General features: G+C 48.0%; 1 protein-coding gene across 2 annotated transcripts in view; it reads right to left on the bottom strand.

Moving 5' to 3' along the window:
* Positions 1-67: 67 nt before the first annotated feature.
* Positions 68-22,328, bottom strand: part of RPGRIP1 (RPGR interacting protein 1) — a 44,704-nt gene continuing 22,443 nt past the window's right edge. For both annotated transcript variants that reach the window (XM_079951522.1, XM_079951523.1), the window contains 15 exons: positions 20,668-20,798; positions 20,038-20,177; positions 19,016-19,189; positions 17,889-18,006; positions 16,419-16,871; positions 14,091-14,260; positions 11,995-12,328; positions 10,821-11,002; positions 7,063-7,191; positions 5,180-5,315; positions 4,097-4,191; positions 3,099-3,291; positions 1,213-1,297; positions 986-1,116; positions 68-203 (listed from right to left, as the gene is read on the bottom strand). In XM_079951522.1, coding sequence (XP_079807648.1) covers positions 88-203; positions 986-1,116; positions 1,213-1,297; positions 3,099-3,291; positions 4,097-4,191; positions 5,180-5,315; positions 7,063-7,191; positions 10,821-11,002; positions 11,995-12,328; positions 14,091-14,260; positions 16,419-16,871; positions 17,889-18,006; positions 19,016-19,189; positions 20,038-20,177; positions 20,668-20,798 — 2,587 coding nt within the window. In that variant the 3' untranslated portion in view covers positions 68-87. The remainder of the gene's footprint in view (positions 204-985; positions 1,117-1,212; positions 1,298-3,098; positions 3,292-4,096; positions 4,192-5,179; positions 5,316-7,062; positions 7,192-10,820; positions 11,003-11,994; positions 12,329-14,090; positions 14,261-16,418; positions 16,872-17,888; positions 18,007-19,015; positions 19,190-20,037; positions 20,178-20,667; positions 20,799-22,328) is intronic.

Genomic DNA, 22,328 nt, shown 5'->3' with positions numbered 1-22,328 from the left:
CGTCCTTGTCTTCTGTCAAACGCCCCAAAGCATCTTTTTGGTCATGGAATCCTGTTAAGTTTCTTTTGTCTTCACCCGTTCAGCTTGTCATTCCTCAGCACTCTTCCTTTTGCCTGCCCAGTAAATGGCTCTCAGGGCAGAAGCTGCTTCCATGGACACTTTCAGCTTCCCCATGTTGGCGTTGGGATCAAAAGGACTGATAACTAGAATGACAAGGTTAAAATAGTTTTGTGTGTGCAAGAGATGTGGAACCAAGTCTGTTATTACTGAAGAAAGCAGGAGAGTCTCAGTCTTCATTTACAAGGACTAAGGTTCTAGCACCCACTCCTATTATGGGTGCGTGAGGGAACCTGCAAATGCTGGTGAATTTGAATTTTATTATTACGGTCACAGACCAGTTCCGGCTCACTTACAATATCAGGAAAATCATAAAACACAACAGGAATACATTGAATTGCAATTGGGTATAACAGAGACAATACAGATATAGCGGCAGTTAAAAATGTATATTAAATCTTGATCACTAAAATAAAACCTAAAATTGTCATTTAAAACCTTAATCATTTTGGTAGAACAGCTTGTTCCCCAAGTTTTATGGCAGTCGCACAGAATTTGGCCACCCTTATTGATCCTTATCCTCTACCAGGAGTTTTAGACATTGAAGTTCGGACCCATTTGGAGATTTGCAAATGCTGGTTTTTAAATATTGCACAATCCACTGTCGATAAAATGCAGCAACCAAAGGAGATTGTCATTACAGCTATTAGGGCTGGTTTGAAATGGTGGGTCCAGAACAAGTGGCATAGCAAGCTGGCATAGTTGTAGACCAGCCTTCCCCAAATCTGGTGCCCTCCAGATGTCGGGATGCAACTCCCAGCATCCGTGGCTAGTGCTGATGGGAGTTGTAGTCCGACATCACTTGGAAGCGCTCTGAAGGCTACTTCTGACAACGCTTCAGTTTTGTCATGAGTCGCCAGCTTCTTACCGTCAAGTTCTCGCTCCAGCAAATCGCTACCTGTCAGAAGAATCTCCCGCAAGTCCAAGTAGGCAAAGCCGACGTCTTCGCATTCTCCTCCGGTCCCTGGCAGTGGTTCGCTCACCACTGCAAATTGCAGCCTATGTCAAGGAAGAGGCCTCCATGAATACAGGCACTGGGATCATTCATTCTTTTTTCGCCTGGGGTTTTCAGGGGAAGGGAAACACGACACTCACCAATTATGCTGGGGCTCCTCTGCCTCCAGCATAGAAAAGAGCAGCTGCCTCTGAAGGCTCTCTGGGTCTGGGTCCACTTTGATCACTGCAGTAGAAGATTCAAGAAGACATTTACTGGAGCCGCTGCTGCTCTCTGATACAGCACTTGGCATGTTGAGTGCAGGGAGACAGATAAAAGCAGACGCGTTCGACGAAAACCATGCTGTCGATACTAAAATACGCCTTCTCCAGAACGAGAGGTCCACAGTGGAATTAGTCCTTTGCTATAAAGGACCACTGACCATTAGGTCCAGTCGTGGCCGACTCTGGGGTTGTGGCGCTCATCTCGCTTTATTGGCCGAGGGAGCAGGCGGACAGCTTCCGGGTCATGTGGCCAGCATGACTAAGCTGCTTCTGGAGAACCAGAGCAGCGCACGGAAACGCCGTTTACCTTCCCGCCAGGGTGGTACCTATTTATCTACTTGCACTTTGATGTGCTTTCAAACTGCTAGGTTGGCAGGAGCAGGGACCGAGCAATGGGACCTCACCCCGTTGCGGGGATTCAAACCGCCGACCTTCTGATTGGCAAGTCCTAGGCTCTGTGGTTTAAAATTCTTCATCCCGTGGTCTCAATCCTGCCTTATGCCTGGAAAACAGGCCTTGTGGAACATGGGTTCCTCAAACTGGTCCAGGGGGAGAAATTTAGGAGGGCGGCCAGTGACTTATAACACATTCTAGCTGACTCTTGTCCCATCCCCGTAAGTTGTGCAAGAATGGAAATGAAGATAGGAGATGCTGGCCTTTGAATCTGGGGAGGCAGCTTAGAGTGGTTTTGTTGGTGAGACCTGGCATGGGATAATGGCTGCATCTGGGGTGGGCTGGGAGGCGAGTTCTAAAACAGCCACAGAAAAGTAGCCTTCTGCAGGTCTCTTTTGCAGTCTAACACACCTCACGGGGTTGTTTTTACGGTGGGGATAAAATTGGGTAGGTTTCGGTGGTGGAAGGGAATTGTGCACCCCACTCTTGGGAGTAAGGGTAGTGCATAAATTAGCATGGAGCCCTTCAGATGCACACTAGATGGTGCTATTGAGCATTGTATCCGAAAGCAGTAGAGGGAACTAGGTTCTGATATAAACAGGTGGTAGGACCTAGAGAAGGATTGGGCAGCTGAATTTCATGTGGTGGGGGTGGGAGAAGAAATGGGGGCTGCTGTGCATTGTGAACCCCCCTAAGATCTATGGGTATAGGGTGGAATACAAATTTAATAATAATAATGTGGCCCCCAAGAGTTCATCTTGGATGGAGTGTGGCCCTCAATGGTCTTTTGTAAAATGTTCCACGCTACTAGATGAGTGTTTCCCAAACTTGGGTCTACAGCTGTGTTTGGACTACAATCCCCATCTTCCCTGACCACTGGTCCTGCTGGCTAGGGATGATGGGAGTTGTAGTCCAAAAACAGCTGGAGGCCCAGGTTTGGGAAACACTGGTATAGACCCTTTCTCTGCCCGAGGGCAACATTCACTCCTGGGCGGGGCTACATACAAAAGTGGGCGGAGCAAGAGGTGTGATTATTATTTTTTTTTTACATTTGCTACAGGAGTTGCACACTTCTCTCTCAACTCCAGCCCGGCAGATAAGAAGCCTGGGAGTTCAAGGGCATATTCCAGCCAGGCAAAAATACTCAAGGAGAATTGCGAAGTCAGAGTCAGCAAGGGGTGTGGCTTGGAGGGGGGGTTACATTTGGCCCCCAGGCTTGAAATTCCTCACCCTGGCCTAGAGGCATGTAAGTTTGGCAATATAGCAGGGAGCCTTGTAGACCATACCAACTATTACAAGTTTATGGGTTTTTCTTTCCCTAGATCACAGTTTCCTTCTGCATCAAGGGAACCAGACACACGCCTCCTCACCTTTGCTGAAGTGGAAGTAGATTTCCTGGTTTCCTTGGGGCTTCCGCAAAGAGAAGGGGGTCTCGGTTTCCTCCAGCAGCAGGCCAGGGAAGTGATACTCCACATACAGCTGCTGGATGTTCTCATCAGCAATGGGTGGGCTGTCTGGGTACAGGCTCAGGGAGATGACTTCCACACGGATCCTGTCTGAAGGCTGCTGGTTAAGTTGGGAGAGGAATAGGAATGAAATAAAACCTTTGCTTACCAAGAGGCAAATCAGTTGAGTAGAATGATGCTCACTGAGAAGAGAGAGATGGGGAACTGGATCAGGAAGGCGGGTGGGTCAGATCCATATCTTTACATCCACATGGCCATGTTTATCAGATGTGTGACTCCACCTACCTATCACCCGATGTCAAAATGCAATCGTTCCCGCACTGTAATTAAGGTGTAAAAAATGTATTATCTATTGGCGAAATAAGACTTCTGTCATGCCTCATTCCAGCAGTTGGCATGAGACCCTGTGGGGCCCAGGGACGACCCCCTTGGCACATCATGACCCATGTACTACATACAGCATTGAATAGGTAAAGGGACCCCTGACCATTAGGTCCAGTCGTGGCCGACTCTGGGGTTGCGGCACTCATCTCGCTTTCTTGGCTGAGGGAGCCGGCGTACAGCTTCCAGGTCATGTGGCCAGCATGACTAAGCCGCTTCTATTGAACCAGAGCAGCGCACGGAAACGCCGTTTACCTTCCCGCCAGAGTAGTACCTATTTATCTACTTGCACTTTGACATGTTTTCGAACTGCTAGGTTGGCAGGAGCAGGGATCGAGCAACAGGAGCTCACCCCATTGCGGGGATTCGAACCACTGACCTTCTGATCGGCAAGTCCTAGGGTCTGTGGTTTAACCCACAGCGCCACGTACTACATACAGCATTGAATAAGCCCACCACGAATTGTATTTGGTCAATGTTTTCAACACATGCCCTACTAGCTTAGAAAATCCAGTACCCACCGGTCCCAGAGACTCCTGGAGCCCGGAAGATTGCACCACCACTTCATCGCTCTCTGTGGTCTGGGCTTCACTGGAAGTGTCTGGTCTCTCTGAGGCTAGAGGCAAGATTCAAGAGACAGCTACGTAAGAGACAGCCTCCTTATTTATTCCCCACTCCTGTTACAATCTCACTGCCCTGCAATGTGGCAAAACGAGGCCTAGTCCAGGAAAGCTTATGCCACAACTGATCTTAGACTTGCTTCTAATATTTACAAGGTGTGACTGGAAACTTCAGTTGAATGGTCACAGAAATCAGACAGTGAGAAATATTCAAACATACATGCCTCGCAGGCCTTCAAAGTAGGCCCCCTCTGATACAAGGCACTGTTGACAATATTCAGAGAACTGTTGGAAACTTCTGGAGAAATCCTCTTTTCATACTGCTTTCAGTTCCCTCGTCACAGCAGCTTGGACGTGTGAAATGTTGGAAAATCTGTGCCCTTTCAGTGCATTCAGTTTTGGAAAAAGAAAGAAATCCGGTGGGGCCAGATTGGGACAATATGGAGGGTGGGACAACTCAGTACCCTCAGTAACGATTTCACAGGGAATATGCAATTCTTCCGCCATCATTCAGAAAGACAAACGGCGATCCCACATCAATAACTCACAAACTCTGCCGACATTTGCTGCCATTCTCGACGGTCTGCCAGATTGAGGGCCATCACTGACGGTTTGCTACCCTTCGCGGAAACACTTAAACCAGTCATACATTGTCTGTCAAGTTGCAGCTTCATCTCCGTACACAACTGTGAGCATTTTGTGGGTTACCAGTGCCGATAGTATGTTCGAATATTTCTCGCTGTCTGATTTCTGTGACCATTCACCAAACTTTCTGGTTGCACCTTGTATTTTGTTTCACTGCTCCAGGGGCAACAGTAGCCTGACACCACCCATAACAGAAAGAGCCAATGTTGCATCTTCCAGCTGTTACTAGACTCCATCTCCCATCATCCCTGACCATTGGCCATGCCGGCTGGGGCTGATGGGAGTTGGAGTCCAGCAGCAAGTGGAGAGCTACTGATTGTAAGCTTTCCGTGAAAGTACCATTGTCACTCAGCATGGCTGCTTCAGCCGGTGGGCTTGATTTCCCTTCCGATTCCTGGCGACTTGCGGTTGTCATCTCTTCTTCCGCTGCTGCCGCCTTGTGCTCCTCTTCCTCTCGTACTCCTTCCAGGGCCACCTGCGCAGACACAAGCCCCACCGAGGTCAGGGTCTGAGAACAGCACAGCAACCGGGCTTCTTCTCTGACTTCTAACAGAAACACTGGTGTTAAATAAGCAAGTATACAAATCTGCTTTCATATGGAGGGTCTGAACATTCTCCATAATTTAGCTTCTTCTAAATGTGGAAGTGTGTATGAGACCTTATGGATTGCAAGGGTAAGGGACTTGTTCTCTTGCGCTTTAAGCACCATGCACATCAAAAAACTATAAAAACAACAAAGCTATACATGTGACCATCAGCAAAGGGAAGGGGGATTGATTTTTAAAACCACTCTGGGCATTGTAGCGCCCCAAGAGGAAGAGGGGAAGGGCAGTGCCAAAGAATGCTCCAACTACCGCACAATTGCGCTCATTTCACACGCTAGCAAGGTTATACTTAAAATTCTACAAGGCAGGCTTAAGCAGTATGTGGACCGAGAACTCCCAGAAGTGCAAGCTGGATTTCGAAGGGGCAGAGGAACCAGAGACCAAATTGCAAAAATGCACTGGATTATGGAAAAAGCTGGAATGTTCCAGAAAAAACATCTACTTCTGCTTCATTGACTACGCAAAAGCCTTTGACTGTGTCGACCACAGCAAACTATGGCAAGTTCTTAAAGAAGTGGGAGTGCCTGATCACCTCATCTGTATCCTGAGAAATCTCTATGTGGGACAAGAAGCTACAGTTAGAACTGGATATGGAAATTGTCTCCCTGTTTATTTAACTTATATGCAGAATTCATCATACAAAAGGCTGGACTGGATGAATCCCAAGTCGGAATTAAGATTGCTGGAAGAAATATCAACAACCTCAGATATGCAGATGACACAATTTTGATGGCAGAAAGTGAGAAGGAATTAAAGAACCTCTTAATGAGGGTGAAAGAGGAGAGCGCAAAATATGGTCTGAAGCTCAACATAAAAAAAAACCAAGATCATGACCACTGGTCCCATCACCTCCTGGCAAATAGAAGGGGAAGAAATGGAGGCAGTGAGAGATTTTACTTTCTTGGGCTCCATGATCACTGCAGATGGTGACAGCAGTCACAAAATTAAACGACACCTGCCTCTTGGGAGAAAAGTGATGACAAACCTAGACAGCATCTTAAAAAGCAGAGACATCACATTGCCGACAAAGGTCCGTATAGTTAAAGCTATGGTTTTCCCAGTAGTGATGTATGGAAGTGAGAGCTGGACCATAAAGAAGGCTGATCGCTGAAGAATTGATGCTTTTGAATTATGGTGCTGGAGGAGACGCTTGAGAGTCCCATGGACTGCAAGAAGATCAAATGCATCCATTCTTAAGGAAATCAGCCCTGAGTGCTCACTGGAAGAACAGATTGTGAAGCTGAGGCTCCAATACTTTGACCACCTCACGAGAAGAGAAGACTTCCTGGAAAAGACCCTGATGTTGGGAAAGATGGAGGGCACAAGGAGAAGGGGATGACAGAGGATGAGGTGGTTCGACAGTGTTCTCGAAGCTACCAGCATGAGTCTGACCAAACTACGGGAGGCAGTGGAAGACAGGAGTGCCTGGCATGCTCTGGTCCATGGGGTCACGAAGAGTTGGACACGACTAAACGACTAAACAACAACAAGAATTTTCAGTACCTTTAGCAAACAACAGCTCCCAGAATCCTTTGGAAGAAAGCCATGGCTGTTTGAAGTGGTATAAGAGTGCTTTAAATGTATAGTGTACTCGGGGCCAAAGTCTTCATCTCTCACCTGCTGGATGGCTCTATTTTCTGTCCTGGCATGTTTCCGAATGCGTTTCTCCGCCTCGGACGTACAGAGACGTGGCTTTTTCCTTTGGAGACTGGAAGGCAGACGCTCACTACCACTTTCTCGGGAGACCTGAACGGGCATAAGAGAAGCCAGAAGTAAGTGAGGGACCAGCCTATAACTAAGTCATTTGGCACCCTCTGGTTTCCAGTCTTAACTTTCATAAATAGTTATCTCGAAGAGTTCATGTTCTCCAACTGCCCATCCTGGGTTTTGTGGAGGGGCCGTATCAGAAAGTTGTTTTACTTAAAATGTTTGTCTGATTTTAACGCTTACTGCTCCTTTCCACTCATCTACTGCAACAACGACACACAAGAGATCTGTAATTATTGTCTGGGGGTTTTTTTGTTAAAAAAAGAGAGAGAAGCCAGTGGTCAGCTTGGCGTTCTCTCTCCACTGCCAGGGCAGGCCCTACCATTAGGGAAGGAAGTGCAATGGATCCACTCAGGTGGTAGATTTTGAGGTTGCAGGAAAGGGAGCAGGTTTGACTGTTAAACGACTATTGGTATTGCAGCTCTGTGAGGGGACTGGTGGTGGGGGTGTCCCAACATCTATCGGCACCCTTAAACTACAGCTTCCAGATTCCTTTGAGGGAAGCCAGGAGCATTGAAAGTGGCAAAAGAGGGCTTTAAATGTATAGTGCCAACGAGTACAGAGTTTTCCCAGCACTCATCTTGCAGGGTTTTATTTAATTTTTAAAAAACCAAAACACTGTTGGCAGGAGATGGGTGTCGCCAGCTGTAATCCCCAGCAATTAGGGCTATGAAAAGGTTTTGTTTGAAGCTCTGGAGAGTCACTGCCAGTCCGTGGTCCTCTCCAGGCATCCTTTTCATTGTGCATTATTTCTGCGCATGATGGTGATCAGGTTTCCATTCAAAAGTACTGTTCCTATCTGCAAACAGTTCAAGGTGGACGTACTGCTTCGTTTCCAATCAGTGCATGCCCTGTAGGTTCCTGCAGGGAAACCCTGTAACTTTTCATGCCACTGTTTTATGTTCCACTTTATTTTTTGGCTTGGCAGTGAAGACATATGCTTTGGGAGTCTTTTCCAAATACCGAGGGCTCTGCCACTGAGCTGCAGGCCTGTGCAGGGAGACGAGACCCCGGTAGATTTCTAGCTCTCTTATTTTTTAATAGTTTTTTGGTTTTGCTGTTTTCTTTTTTCCTTTCTTTTCTCTTTCTCTTTTTTCCTTTCATCTTTTCTCTCTCTCCCTATCTTTTTTCGTTTATGCTTGGTAACGTTATCATATTTACATATTTGTATTTATATAGTTATCTTAGATTTCACAACAATTTTATTATGTACACTGTAATCATTATGCCAGTCTAAGAATATACAATGTTAGATAAGCTCATCTTTTATTTCTGATGTTTTTCCTTTCTTCTTGTATGTGTGGAAAATTTGAAAACAAACAACTATTTGCCAGGAGTGGGATTCAAACCCACGCCTCCAGAGGAGACTGCGGCTTGAATGCAGCGCCTTAGACCGCTCGGCCATCCTGACATGATAAATGACATGCAAAGCCTGAATGGCAGAAGTAGAGAGGACAGCGGGAAGCCTTTTCATAAGTTTGTTTTGTTAAAAGGAACTGAGATTCTAAGGGTATTTCCACTTGGCTGGTGCAGCCTCAAGCCTTGACACAGCCTATTCCTTGCTGTATCAGTCATAGGCAAACTCAGGCCCTTCAGATGTTTGGGACTACAATTCCCATCATCTCTAGCTAACAGGAGCAGTGGTCAGGGATGATGGGAATTGTAGTCCCAAACATCTGGAGGGCCGGAGTTTGCCTATGCCTGCAGATGAATACTTATGGCCCAACCAGGGTGAGACTGCTACAAAGATCCTTAAGCAGCAGAATCTTATCCATTAGGGTGCTGGCCCATCAACCTTAGTCTGCCCTCAGCCAGATCCCTCTGCCTGCCTTATAACCAGCTATTTATGGCCCTGGCTATAAAGCCTGCTCTTCCTTAGTCTCAGCGTTGCCCTTGTGGAACTCAGCAGGGAGGCAGGTGAGGACAAAATTAGAAGTACAGAGGTACCTCGGATTAAGTACTTAATTCGTTCCAGAGGTCCGTTCTTAACCTGAAACTGTTCTTAACCTGAAGCACCACTTTAGCTAATAGGGCCTCCCGCTGCCATTGCGCCGCTGCCATGCGATTTCTGTTCTCATCCTGAAGCAAAGTTCTTAACCTGAGGTAATATTTCTGGGTTAGCGGAGTCTGTAACCTGAAGCGTATGTAACCCGATGTACCACTGTAGTTGGGTCCACCTATCATTAGCTGCCGTAGTCGGATGCAGAGGAACGCTGGGAGGAACCAGCTGATGAACCCCCAAGGGAAGACGGCTCAGACCCAGTGGATTGGTGGTAGGACGACCAAGAGTGGTCAAAGGGAAAAAGCTGGGAAGAAGTGGCAGAAGCTGAAGAGATAACAGGGCTTAGTGAGTCCTGGGGAGAGTGGGAGTTCAAAATCAGAGGCAAAAGCTGAAGCAGGGGAAGAGGGAGGCCAAGAGGCAGAGATGAGCCTGGCTGGTGAAGAGGCATGGGTGTCTCCCCCTCCTTCTGCAACAAGCTCCCCTTCCCCAATTTCCTAGAACCAGGAGAGGCATGAAGAGAGCAGAGGAGAGACTGGCTGCATACAGACACAGTCTCCGATTGCTTAGGACAGGGGTGCCCAAACTTTTTTCAAAGAGGGCCAGATTTGATGAAGTGAACATGCGTGAGGGCCGGCCAAAGTTGTTGAGATTTGACCCCAATAAATAAACTGCCACAGGGTCATTACAAAGCAATACACAATTCATACAGCCTACCTCCAGGTTAAACAAGCATTTTGTTCAGAATATAGGGATCATTTGTTCTTGCAACCACCGATAAAAACTTTGCCACTGCTAACGTTCTAGCATTTGTCCGGTCTTCCAATAGAAACCTGACATAATGAGCCTCTGATTTTCCCGGGAAAGGTACCAGCAAGGTCTAGTATCAATTCAGCCCTGGCTTGCTCATATTTTGCACAATGCAACAAAATATGTTAAATCAGCCGGGGGGCTGGATTAGGCCTCCAAAACGGACTTTAGACAGGAAAAGCCCTAGGGTGGAGGAGACATAGACAGCTGTGGGGAGGTGGGGACCTTTAATGTCCTCAGCTGATCTCACTAGGTCTGACATTCAGCCAAGATGGTGGAGACCGGGTTTTTGCTAATCGAGAGGTAACTCCATCTTTGGACTGTGTGGTTTACTGGCCCGCTTGCTCTGCGACAGCCAAGTCCGCCCCTTGACGCTAACTTTATTTTTTTTTTTAATAAATTTTTTTATTAATTTCCAAATTTTTAACAAACACAAAAACAACATAAAAACAAACACAAAAAAAAATCATATTTTCTTTACCTTATTTCCATAAACCTCTTTTCCCGGACTTCCCCATACCTTCCCCTTTTTGCATCCTTTATTTTAAACAGTTATTCAGCAACCCTTCTTAGCCAATTAAATATAAATTCATTCTCCTTTTCAATTTCACCCTAAATTAAACACAATTTACCGCTGCAATTCTACGTCTTCCTTTCCCTCAGCATTTTAGCACTCCTCAATTTTATAGTAACTCTTAAGATATATCTTAAACTTCTTCCAATCTTCTTCCACAGTCTCTTTCTCTTGGTCGCGGATTCTGCCGGTCATTTCTGCCACCTTGACGCTAACTTTACATACCCGGCTTCGCAGCTCGGCTTTCTCTTCCTCGATCTGCAGCTCTAAAGACCGCCGCTGTTGCTCCCAGTCGGCAGACACCTGATGGCGGAAGTCCTCTGGGGGCATGTAAAGGAGCTTCCACTCCAGACGTAGGCAGATGGAGCCATTGGGTTTCCCTGCTGGATCCATAAGGACAAAATCTCCTGCAGGAGGGAGGAAGAGTCGACACAGGTGGTTTGTGTTTGGGTCTCAGCTGAAATGATTTTGTCACACTGAATGATGCAACCCAGGTTTGATACCGATGACTTAAAAATGTGCAGTTTCCACAATAAGGCAGCCGATTTATTTATTTACCTACTGAAAAACCCCTCCCACCTTTCCTCTAAGGAGCTGAGGGTGGCATACATGATTTCCCTTCCTCCTTGTTTTATCCTCCCAACAACCCTGTGAGGTCGATTAGGCTGAGAGATAGACTGGCTGAAGTCACACAATGAGCTTCATGGCTGAGTGTAGATTTGAACACAGGTCTTCCAGGTCCTAATTCAACACACTAAAACCACTACAGCAGCCCAAAAAAAAATGTGTAGAAAGATGCTCATCGTAGTGAAAATGACATACAGAAATGCATTATATCGGGGGGAATTCCTTGCAAAAATGTAAACAGATAACAACATTAGCAGGATTATTGTAATAACCTGCAGTTTCAAAAGTGTATATATTTACAGTAGATAATTAAATGAGCAAGTTAAATGAATTTGGATATGCAGAAGATATTTTTTTAAAAAAATAATAATTAAGGAACTGCAAAAAGAGGGGGAAGTCAAATTTTGAAGTGTTAAATTGATTGTAAAGCTAATGAAATGTATAAACTTGAAAAGCATAAATAAAATCTTTTCAAAAGTATGAGTTGAGCCCCACTTTTATTTATTTATTTATATAATATTTATGTGAAATGAGAAACTGTGGCTGCATCCGCATCATACACAGAAAGTTCATTTAAAGCGCACAGCTTTCCCCCAAAGAATCATGTGAACTGCAGTTTGCTAAGGGTGTTAGGGATTGCAGCTCTGTGAGGGGAAAACTACAGTTTCCAGGCTTCTTTGGGAGGAAGTCACATGCTTGAAACACGCCTTAAATGTATTGAGCGCCTGCAGCCCGAGATAAATCCCTCCACCCCGAGATATGCCCATCTCACCTGCGACGCTGCGCCCTTGTGCCAGGGGCACCAGTGGGATCTGGGCCTTTCCCAGGTAGCTGCCTGCCTCCTCGTCTTCGTCGTCAAACACATAAACCTGCAGGCTGTCCCGGAGCAAGTAATGGTGCAGCTCAGGCGTGATGCGCAGAGCAAAGTTCTGGGCGTCCCCAAAGTGGGGGTTGTTGCTTGAAGGGATGGTGATGGTGTCGTGGTCCGGGAAGGTGAAGAAGCGGTACATGGCGTAGGGGCTGGGCTGAGAGCCCAACCAGCGACTGCGCAAGCTGGAGCAGCTTTCGATCTGCACACAAACCTCGTTCCAGCCTGCTCCCAGGGCCTGCTACAGGGGAAAAAGAGGACAGGGTAATTATTATTATTATTATTATTATTATTATATAATTTATACATACATGCATACATACATACATACATACCCCACCCATCTGGCTGGGTTGTCCCCAGCCATTCTGGGCAGTTCCCAACAGAATATTAAAAACACGATAAAACACCAGACATCATCAATTTCCCGATACAGGACTGCCTTCAGGAGTCTTCTAAAAGTCAGATAGCTGTTCAGTTCCTTGATATCTGATGGGAGGGTGTTCCACAGGGCGGGCGCCACCACCAAGAAGGCCCTCTGCCTGGTTCCCTGCAACCTTACTTCTCGCATGGAAGGAACCGCCAGAAGGCCCTCGGTGCTGGACCTCAGTGTCCGGGCAGAACGATGGGGGTGGCAATGCTCCTTCAGGTTTCAGGGTGGTGATGGAAGAGTGAAAAAGCAACGTAGGGAGTCTGGGGCTCTTCAGATGACTCCCACAATGCGTTTGGATCTACTTATTGTGGTTCATTTCTTCAGTGTCCCTACCCACCTTGAGCCTTTGGTGAGGATGGAGGAACAGATATTACAATCACAGAATTGTAGAGGTGGGTCATCCAGTCCAACTTCTTGCAATGCAGGAATCTCAACTAAAGCATCTGTAACAGACGGCAGCGGCGTAGCGTGGGTTGTCAGCACCCGGGGCCAAGGCAAGTAATTTGCGCCCCCTAACCCCTAACCTGCCGCCGCTGCCAGCTTCTTCTTGCTGCTGCCTGGGCTGGGGTATTTACAGTAAGGTAGCCACGGCGGCGGTGGCGGGTCCGTGTCAGGTGATCTGAGGCGAGTTGCTGCTGGCGCTGCTGCCCAAACGACGCCGCTTGCCCGGAGGAGGAGGAGGGCAGAGAGGCGAGGAAAATGCAACATGGCCCAGCAGCTGCAGCAGCAGCGGCGGTGGCGGGGCTGTGAGGAGGGGCTGCCTGGTGCGCCCTCCGTGGCCCTGACGCGCGGGGACCGCGGCGAGCGCTGAGAGCCGCTGCCTGCCGGACGCCTTCAGCCCAGACGCGCGCACGGCTCATCGGTTCCGCGAGACATGGGGCTCTGCTACAGCCTGCGCCCGAGGCTCTTCGGCGACTCCGGAGGCGGTGAGCGCGCCCCCCCCAGATGTTGCAGCCAGCCCCCCCTGCACCCCCCACGCTACGCCACTGACAGACGGCCATCCAGCCTCTGCTTAAAAACCTCGAAGGAAGGAGAGTCCACAACCTCCCCAGGGAGTCTGTTCCACTGTCAAACAACTCTTACTGTCAGAAAGTTCTTCCTGATGTTTAGTCGGAATCTCCTTTCTTGTAACTTGAAGCCATTGGTTTGAGTCCTACCCTCCAGGGCAGGAGAAAGCAAGCTCACTCCATCCTCTCTGCGAGGTACTTGAAGATGGCTACCATATCCCCTCTCAATCTCCTATTTTCCAGGCTAAACATGCCCAGTTCCCTCAACCATTCCTCATGAAGCTTGGTTTCCAGACCCTTGATCTTCGGTTTGGCCTGGGATTCTTGCAAAGAACTGGTAACAAGTTCATTAAAATGGCTTCCTTAGTCCCCTTTCCAAAGCTTAAGGTGCTGTTCAGTGATGGGTAGAAGAAAATAAACCTGATATTTAAAGATGGTTATCACCTCTCCTCTCAGATTAATATTTACATAATTGCTGTTTCGCCCATCCTCATGAGGACTAGAACACTGGAGCTTTTTGGCAATGTACACACCAGCTCCCACCGCTCTGCTGTCCTCACCTTCTCCTCTCCCTGCCTCCAGCCCTGATGGGCCACCATGGCGTGCTGGACACCCGCAGACAGGTAGCCCAAGGCTTTGGTTCGCTGACGGTGGAGCCTTAGGATCTGCTCCATTGGGAAGCGAAGCCTCGCCCAATATTCCAGGATGCCGAAATCTTCGCCGTTGGAACCTGGAGTTATGTGGTGCCAGGGTGTGGGCAGGAGATTGCGGTAAGGATTGGGGGAATAACAAAAGAGAGGCGTCAGTCCCTCCTCCAGAAGCTTGCCGGAGTTGGGTAGGGAGGGAGCAGGGGTCTGTGGCCCCCAGCCCTAACAGACTCCCCACATCCCAAGAAATTAAGAGCAGCCTCCTGGATCAAACCCATCTAGCCCAGCCTCCTGATCTCACAGTGGCTGCCCCGAACATGTGGGGAAACCATGAAGCAGGATTCAAGGCCAAGAGCCACTCTCCCTCGTTCGGAAGCAAAAGCACGATTACGTAGTCGGCAGGATTCGAACCTGCGCGGGGAGACCCCAATGGATTTCTAGTCCATCGCCTTAACCACTCGGCCACGACTACCAGCTGCTCAAGCATGATGATTAAGTGATGTAGGGAAGGAGATTCTCCATCCCTGTTCTGTAAGAACATAACCTGCTTTGGAAAACAAGAGAGGGATGTGTGCTGTCAAAGTCCGACAATAGAGCCATAGCTGCTGATAGCCTCATCCTCTATGAATTGGTGGCCATCATTGCATTCTGTTCCATCGTTTAACTTTGTGCTGCGAGAAAAAGTACGCTAATTTATGTGTCCTGAATCTTCCAATATTCAGCTTCATTGCAGAAGTGCTAGCGTTATGGCCTATGGCCGGGGGGTGGTGGTGGTACTTTTCTCTATCCACTTAACCCATGCCATGCACAATTTTATAAAATTCTATCATGCCACCTCTTGCTTGCTTTGTCTCTGAACTAACCCCCCCCCCCAAATGCTGCAACTTTTCCTTAGAGGGGAATCACTCCATCCCTTTATTCAAATTATTAGACCAATTCATGGAGGAGAGGGCTTTGCTGCCACAGTCTGAAAGTCTCGGAAGTTGATCGTTTTGGTTTTCGAACACAGAAAACCCGGAAGTAAATGCTTCCATTTTTGAATGCGCCTCAGAAGTCGAACGGCTTCCGCTGAGTTTTTCCCCCCAATTTTCTCTATTGAATTTGCAGGCCACCCTTTGTACCTTGGTTTCCAAATGTTTTGGAAATTGAATGGTCTTCCAGAATGGATTACCTTTGAAAACTGAGGTACCACTGTACCAGTTGCTGGAAACTATGGGATGTGATACATAGGTAGCAGTCAAATACAACATTCCTTGTTTTCCTAGAGTGGACATGCAAGGGGATGTTTGGTCCAGCCAGTTGGAACTTCGTGTTCCCTCCTGGCCTGGGACATAGATCCTCTTGCATGTGACTAGAGGTGAGCATGACCTTACCTGTGCAGGTAACAAAAGCACAAGGCTCCCCCCTACTTCCTTCTCTTCCATCTTCCTTTTGTTGTGTGAACTGCAGTGACTGCCAGTCTGCAGTCACTGGGATTAACACCCCCCATATGGGGTAGATCCACATGTATATATTTTGTAACTAAGTCTGCCTTCAAGGATCCAACTGTGAACTGATGATGTGAGTACAGTGGTACTTCTGGTTACGTACTTAATTCGTTCCGGAGGTCCGTTCTTAACTTGAAACTGTTCTTAACCTGAAGCACCACTTTAGTTAAAGGGGCCTTCCGCTGCTGCTGTGCCACCGGAGCACGATTTCTGTTCTCATCCTGAAGCAAAGTTCTTAACCCGAGGTACTATTTCTGGGTTAGCAGAGTCTGTAACCTGAAGCGTATGTAACCCGAGGTACCACTGTAAGCTTCTTTTATATACTTTAAGCAAGATTGTGGCGTGTTTATTCTTTTAAGGGGGATATAAGGGAACTTACCAGAAAGCTAATATTAAGAGGCTTAAACAAGCCTGCAACTAGTTATCTGCTGTGCATTTAAAAAGGGGAATGTAAAACTTTGGTAAGTTATAGAACTTGCTAGCGCAAGTTAGGAAGGATATTAATAAACAATATATTGTCTCCTGCCTCCCAGAACATTCCCACAGGGGGCAATTGCTTTCATGCTCAAATCCTGTTTGTAGGTTTCCCATGGGCATCTTGGTGGCCACACTGAGAACACGGTGCCAGACTATACATATGGGCCACAGGGCTGATCTGGCAGGCTCTTATGCCCTTTATCATTTTGGTTGCCCTTTTTTTGAGTCTTTTCCGACTCCAAAACGTCTGCCACAGTAGGAGCGGCGCAATCCTTACCACGGAGCACCGCTGTGGCGTGGACCTTCTCCCCGCTGCCCAGCACCTCGCCAAAGCGCAGCCAGCAGGAGGCCAGGGTGGCGTGTTCGACGGCCGAGGCAAGGTGGAGGTCGAGGCGGGATGTGGCCCCTTGCAGGTACTGCAGGAAAAGTGGCTCGGCCTGCACCACGTACTGAGAGGTGAAGCCGTAGCGGGCGCGGGAGCCACACACCACCGGCGTGCAGTGGGTCTCAAAGTCGTAGAAGGAGTACGTGCAAAAGGTGAGGGGCTCCGGGTCCCCCAGCAGACGCAGCGCCTCGGCTGACAGCACCGCGCCCGAGATGTGCAGCTCAAAGAGGTTCTCCCCGCGCCGCAGCTGTGGGGTCTGGTCAGGGACTGCTTCCACGGATGGGTCACCCTCTCTAGGAGGAAACGGGGCTGCCCTCGTTCCGTAGGCCACGTCCTTCAGCTGCGCTGGAGTGGGGTGGGAGGGTGGGGAAACAAGGCAGAGCCACAAAGACCTGTTCACAGAATCGGAAGGGACCCCGAGGGTCATCTAGGCCAACCCCCTGCAATTGTCAAGCTTCAGGGAATTGGCTTCCTCCCCCCAGCAGTAGATAAGCAGAACAAAGTAATAGGAGTCTTCTTACCAGTTAGAAACTTTAATAATCACAGCAAGAGAACAATGAACACATCTCCTAGAATGGCGGTGCTCCCAGTTAAGGTTTCCACCCCCTTCTGTCCCTATTAATCTGAGCTTGTACCCTCTGTGCTTTCTGTGCTGCCACTTTCTGAGCTCTCCGTGACTTTGGAGAGGGGAGGTGAATGCTGTCCAGAGAATGTGAATCTGTTAACCCTCTCTCTTCCAGTCTCTCTTCTCCTAGCTGCTCCCCATCCAGTATTTCCCAGCTTCTGCCTTCTGAACTATGTCCCTCTGCAAACCGCTTTTCCAAATCTATACTGTCCTCCTGCTCCTGGGAAAATTCAGGATCTGGAGCAGGAGCAGGGGGAGGCTCCCACCATTCCTCCTCAGTGCAGCTCTCTTCAGCACAGTTCCTGACAGCAATGCAGGAATCTCAACTCAAGCATCCCTGACAGAGGACCGTCCGACCTCCACTGAATGTCCACCACCTCCCGAGGGAGTCCGCTCCACCGGTGAACAGCTCTTCCGAATTTTTAGTTGGAATCTCCTTGTAATTTGAACCCATTGGTTGGATTCCTACACTCCGGAGCAGCAGAAAACAAGCTTGCTCCCTCTTCTGCAGCAGGTATTCGAAGGTGCCTCTCGTATCAACCCCCAGCCTTCTCTTCTCCAGGCTGAACATACCCAACTGCCTTCATAAGGCTTCCTTCCCAGACCCTTGATCATCTTGTTCGCCTTCCTCTGCACATGTTCCACCTTATGCAGATCTAAAGAGTGCTTTCAATTTATGGTGTGGATAGGGAGCTAGAGACTGCATGGAGAGGAGGTATGCCCGTCCACATGCCTACCTTCAAGTTGGCGGATGCGGGCCCCACGCAGGTCCAGAAGGCGGGCCATCTGCTGTTCCTTCTCCTCGTGCTCCTGCTTCTCTCTTGCCGTCTGCAGCAGCACCCCGTCCAGCTCTGCCTGGAACCAAGGCATGCCCGCCAAAGAGAGTATGGTACCTACAGTCAACCTCAAGACTCAGCCGGGAGAGAGATGAGGAGGACTCTCGTTTCCCTGCTCCTCCAGCTGCAGCTGCTTTAGGTTATTTATTTATATACCACTTAGTCCCTTGAGTGGTTTAAAAAACAGCCAATGAAACACATGTACCAAATGAACAAAACTGAGAAGCTATAACAGAATACAGTGCAATGTAACAAAACAATATAACCACCCCTGAAAGCAAACTCACAGGAGGACATTTTGAAATGGCTTTAGTGAGGGATGTCTGCCTTCCTTCAGCCTCCTGCTTGGCAAAGTGCATCCCTGATTCACAAAATACCCTGCATCGTGCGCAAATGCTCTCTTACAGCTACACAAATCATGCAAGAATCAGATCCAGAATTTCTGTCTGCCATGCAGCTGTTGAAAGGCAGGGGAGCATTCCTGGGCGGGTGGGAATAAGGTAGCAAAACTGCTTTGCTTGCCTGGCCCTACTAAGGCTTGTGTTTCTGCAGAAAATGTGTGAAGGCACCAATGTAAGCAAAGGAATTCTATTGATACATTTGTTAAAGACTGAAATTGGCTATGTCCCCAGAAAGTATCCATATTCGAACAGGTTAGGCCCAATAAAATGGAGTTCTCTATACCTAAAAGTTGCATCTCCTCATTTTCCATTGGATGCTTTGTGAATTGTGCCCTTGCACATTTGGGCTGTTTTGAATTCCTTTCCCGTTAAATAAAAATGTAAAAGTTGCAAAATTATTCCACTGATGTGGGGTGGAGAGAAGTTTCTTGAGGACATTACGGGTGCTAGCCAATCAGCACTGTACCCATTCAACTCAATGCAAACACACAGAACTAGCTTTCACTGAGCTTGACCCTGGTGAATATGGAATATGGAATATGCTTGTCTGCACACACACCTAGTTCTCCAAAAAGACCCCCCCTTTGTTCCATCTCCCAGGTGGGCAGCTCAGTCTCCTTGCTTCACCTGGTAGTCCCGGTTGATGCGGTGTTGTAAGATGAGCATGTCCCGGGTCTTCTCTAGCTCCAGCACGGTCTCAGCGTGGGCGGCCTCCGTCTCGTGGAGCCTTCGCTTTAGACTCCGTTGGGCAAACATCTCTTCCTTCTCAGACTCTCTCTCGAGACCTTCCACATAGAGGGGCTGCAATGAAAAAAAGTGGAGCGGGGGAGAGAGATGGAAGGAAATGTGTGGGGCTCGGCGTGCGTGCGTGACTATCATGCCAAATCAGAAAATGGAGGAAAAGCAAATCCATTTCATGGAACTGGGCTGATCTATATCACTGACAACTTGCTCACTCTATTGCTTCGGCATTTTAATCCGCTGGTATCTGCTTTACCTTGGATTGGGTCATTTTTACATAAAATGCCAATCTGTGCAGGGAGAGGTGTTTTATCTCCCCGCCCCCCGAAATGTTCTAAACTAAATGTCACAGGAAATTAACACTAGCAAGATGAGCCTTGCAAGAGCTCAGCTGCCTGTTCAGATTGGAACTCCTTGCAGTTTAATTAAGACCAGGAAACGGCAGCCGAAGACTTGCAATGCTTATGATACCGGTAATTTGTGCGTGCGGATACTGGAGAATTCTGACAGAAACAAAAACGGGAATGGAAATTGCCAGTGTTTTGCTTATGTATCCCATATCCTGAATGGAAACCAATCCATCAAACACAACTGGTATTCACCGCTGCTGTTGTTCTCAGTTCGCAAGCAATACATGACAGATTACTTTCCTGCCATATTTGCATTGGGCTTTCTTTGCATCGAAACGAACAGGGTGGAATCACGTAATCGTAACATAATGAACCGCGAGAGAAATAACATAGTCTTTGTAGGAAGCTGAACAGCAGCAGGATGGAAACAGAGCTGCGTGTGACAAACAAAGGTCAGAATGGAAATTGATGCCTACCTGCATATATGTCTGTGTTTGTATGTACAATGCCGGTATCTAAGGTCCAGTTGCTAAGTGTGTGCTTTTACCCAGTGCCTACCTCAACTACTACACTGGATGGAAAGTCTTCCTCTCTAGTCTGGTTATCCAAGATGGCCGCCTTCTCCCGCAAGAAGCCGACTTCCTGTGGGCGTTCCTGCAGCTGCTGGCTCACTTCCTGCTTCAGTTCCTCGTTCAGAGCTTATGGGGGGAAAGCAAGGATTTGGGATGAACTGCAAGGTTGCCACCTGCTACCTGTTCTCAATAGGCCTGACCGTTCCTTTCCTGTAACTTGTCAATTATTTTTACCCTCAGTTCTAATTATCAGTCCACATCTGAGCTTTGAGCAGGGGGAAGGTATTTATAAAAGCCAACGAAACAACAGCAGCAAGAACAAGGGCCACATTCCCTCACAGACAGCCTTCTGGGGGCCACATGCCAGTGGTGGGTGGGACCAGAGGCAAAAGTGGACGGGGCAAGTGAGGCAACATTTCTGCAATAGGCTGCAGTCCAACTTGACCAAAGACCTGAGGGCCAGACAGAAAGGTGCAGAGGGCCGCATCTGCTTCCTGGGCTTGCGGTCCCCCACCTCTTGTTTCGAACTTCACTGTTAGTGACCTGTGTGAGATGCAAGGGGACGTGTTTTGCCTATTCAGTCATTTCCCTGCCAGCCTCCCGTTGGCCCCCTCACCTCTTTCCTTCTCCAGCTCCTCCTGCAGTCTCTGCTTCTCTGCAGTTGCTGAGCTGAGTTGTTCTTCCAAGCAAGGGGCATTGTCCTTCTGGGGAACCACGTCTAGGGCGTGCTGGGTATTGCTGAGGCAGCTAAAGAGACACATAGATTTGCTGCATATCCAAAAGGGCCACAAAATCCTTGCCTGTGTTTCTGTAAATTCTAGTGAGGAGCCCTTTTTCCATACCAAAAATGCCCGTCTATTTCTACACGCCTCCGTCTTTCATCCAGGTTTACCCAAAGATATTGGCCATATTCACACCATACATTCAAGGCACTATGATATCATTTTAAGCAGTTATGTTGTTGTTGTTGTTTAGTCGTTTAGTCGTGTCCGACTCTTCGTGACCCCATGGACCAGAGAACGCCAGGCACTCCTGTCCTCCACTGCCCCCCGCAGCTTGGTCAGACTCATGCTGGTAACCTCGAAAACACTATCCAACCATCTCGTCCTCTGTCGCCCCCTTCTCCTTGTGCCCTCCATCTTTCCCAACATCAGGGTCTTCTCCAGGGAGTCTTCTCTTCTCATGAGGTGGCCAAAGTACTGGAGCCTCAGCTTCACAATCTGTCCTTCCAGTGAGCACTCAGGGCTGATTTCCTTCAGAATGGAGAGGTTTGATCTTCTTGCAGTCCATGGGTTATGGCTCCCCTCAAATAATTCTGGAAGCTGCGGTTTGTTTTGGTTCTTGAGTGTTGTTAGGCAACCCCTATCTCCCCATCGCAGAGCTACAATTCCCAGAATTCCCTACGAACCACCACAAAAAATGAGAGGGGTCTCCTAAGAACTCTTAGGACCCTTAACAAACAACAGTTCCCAGAATTCTTTTGGGGAAGCCATAAGTGCTTAAAATGATACCATTGTGCTTTGAATGGCATCCTAGTTAGTGCTTCCCTGTATAGGGAAGCCTTTTAATGTGTAATGCTTTTTAATGTTTTTATATGTGTCGGAAGCCACCCAGAGTGACTGGGGCAACCCAAGGTGGATCTACACACAAGGAGGGGGGACGCTATAAATGAGTCAGAAATATTATTATTACAGTGGTACCTCTGGTTATGTACTTAATTCATTCTGAAGGTCCGTTCTTAACCTGAAGCACCACTTTAGCTAATGGGGCCTCCCGCTGCTGCACAATTTCTGTTCTCATCCTGAAGCAAGTCCTTAACCTGAGGTACTATTTCTGGGTTAGCGGAGTCTGTAACCTGAAGCGTATGTAACCTGAAGCGTATGTAACCTGAGGTACCACATTCTTCTTATTATTATTATGTGAATGTGACCAATAGCAGAGTTCACAGACACATTCTAAAACAAACAGGCCAAAACAAAAACATTCAATAAGTGGGGAAAGTGGGCTTCACTGAGGAACGGGTTTGTTAAGTTGTGGGTGAACATATCAGACGACACAGCGATTCTTCAAACAGCTCTTCCAACTGGGCTGAAGGGTTCAGCCAACCTGCTTAAATAGCGTTCAACTACAAAGCAACAGTAACAACTTTCTGTAACTATCCAATCACTGAACGTCACTTTCAATTCCTTATTTGCATATGCGGACCTGAGTGAAAACTATCCACAGTATCCCCCCTGCTGGCCCAGGGTGAGAACTTCAGTACATAACAGGGTTTGA

The sequence above is a fragment of the Podarcis cretensis genome (assembly GCF_951804945.1).
Source record: "Podarcis cretensis genome assembly, chromosome: 13".
Lineage (NCBI taxonomy): Eukaryota > Metazoa > Chordata > Lepidosauria > Squamata > Lacertidae > Podarcis > Podarcis cretensis.
This window is presented reverse-complemented; position numbering and strand designations above follow the sequence as displayed.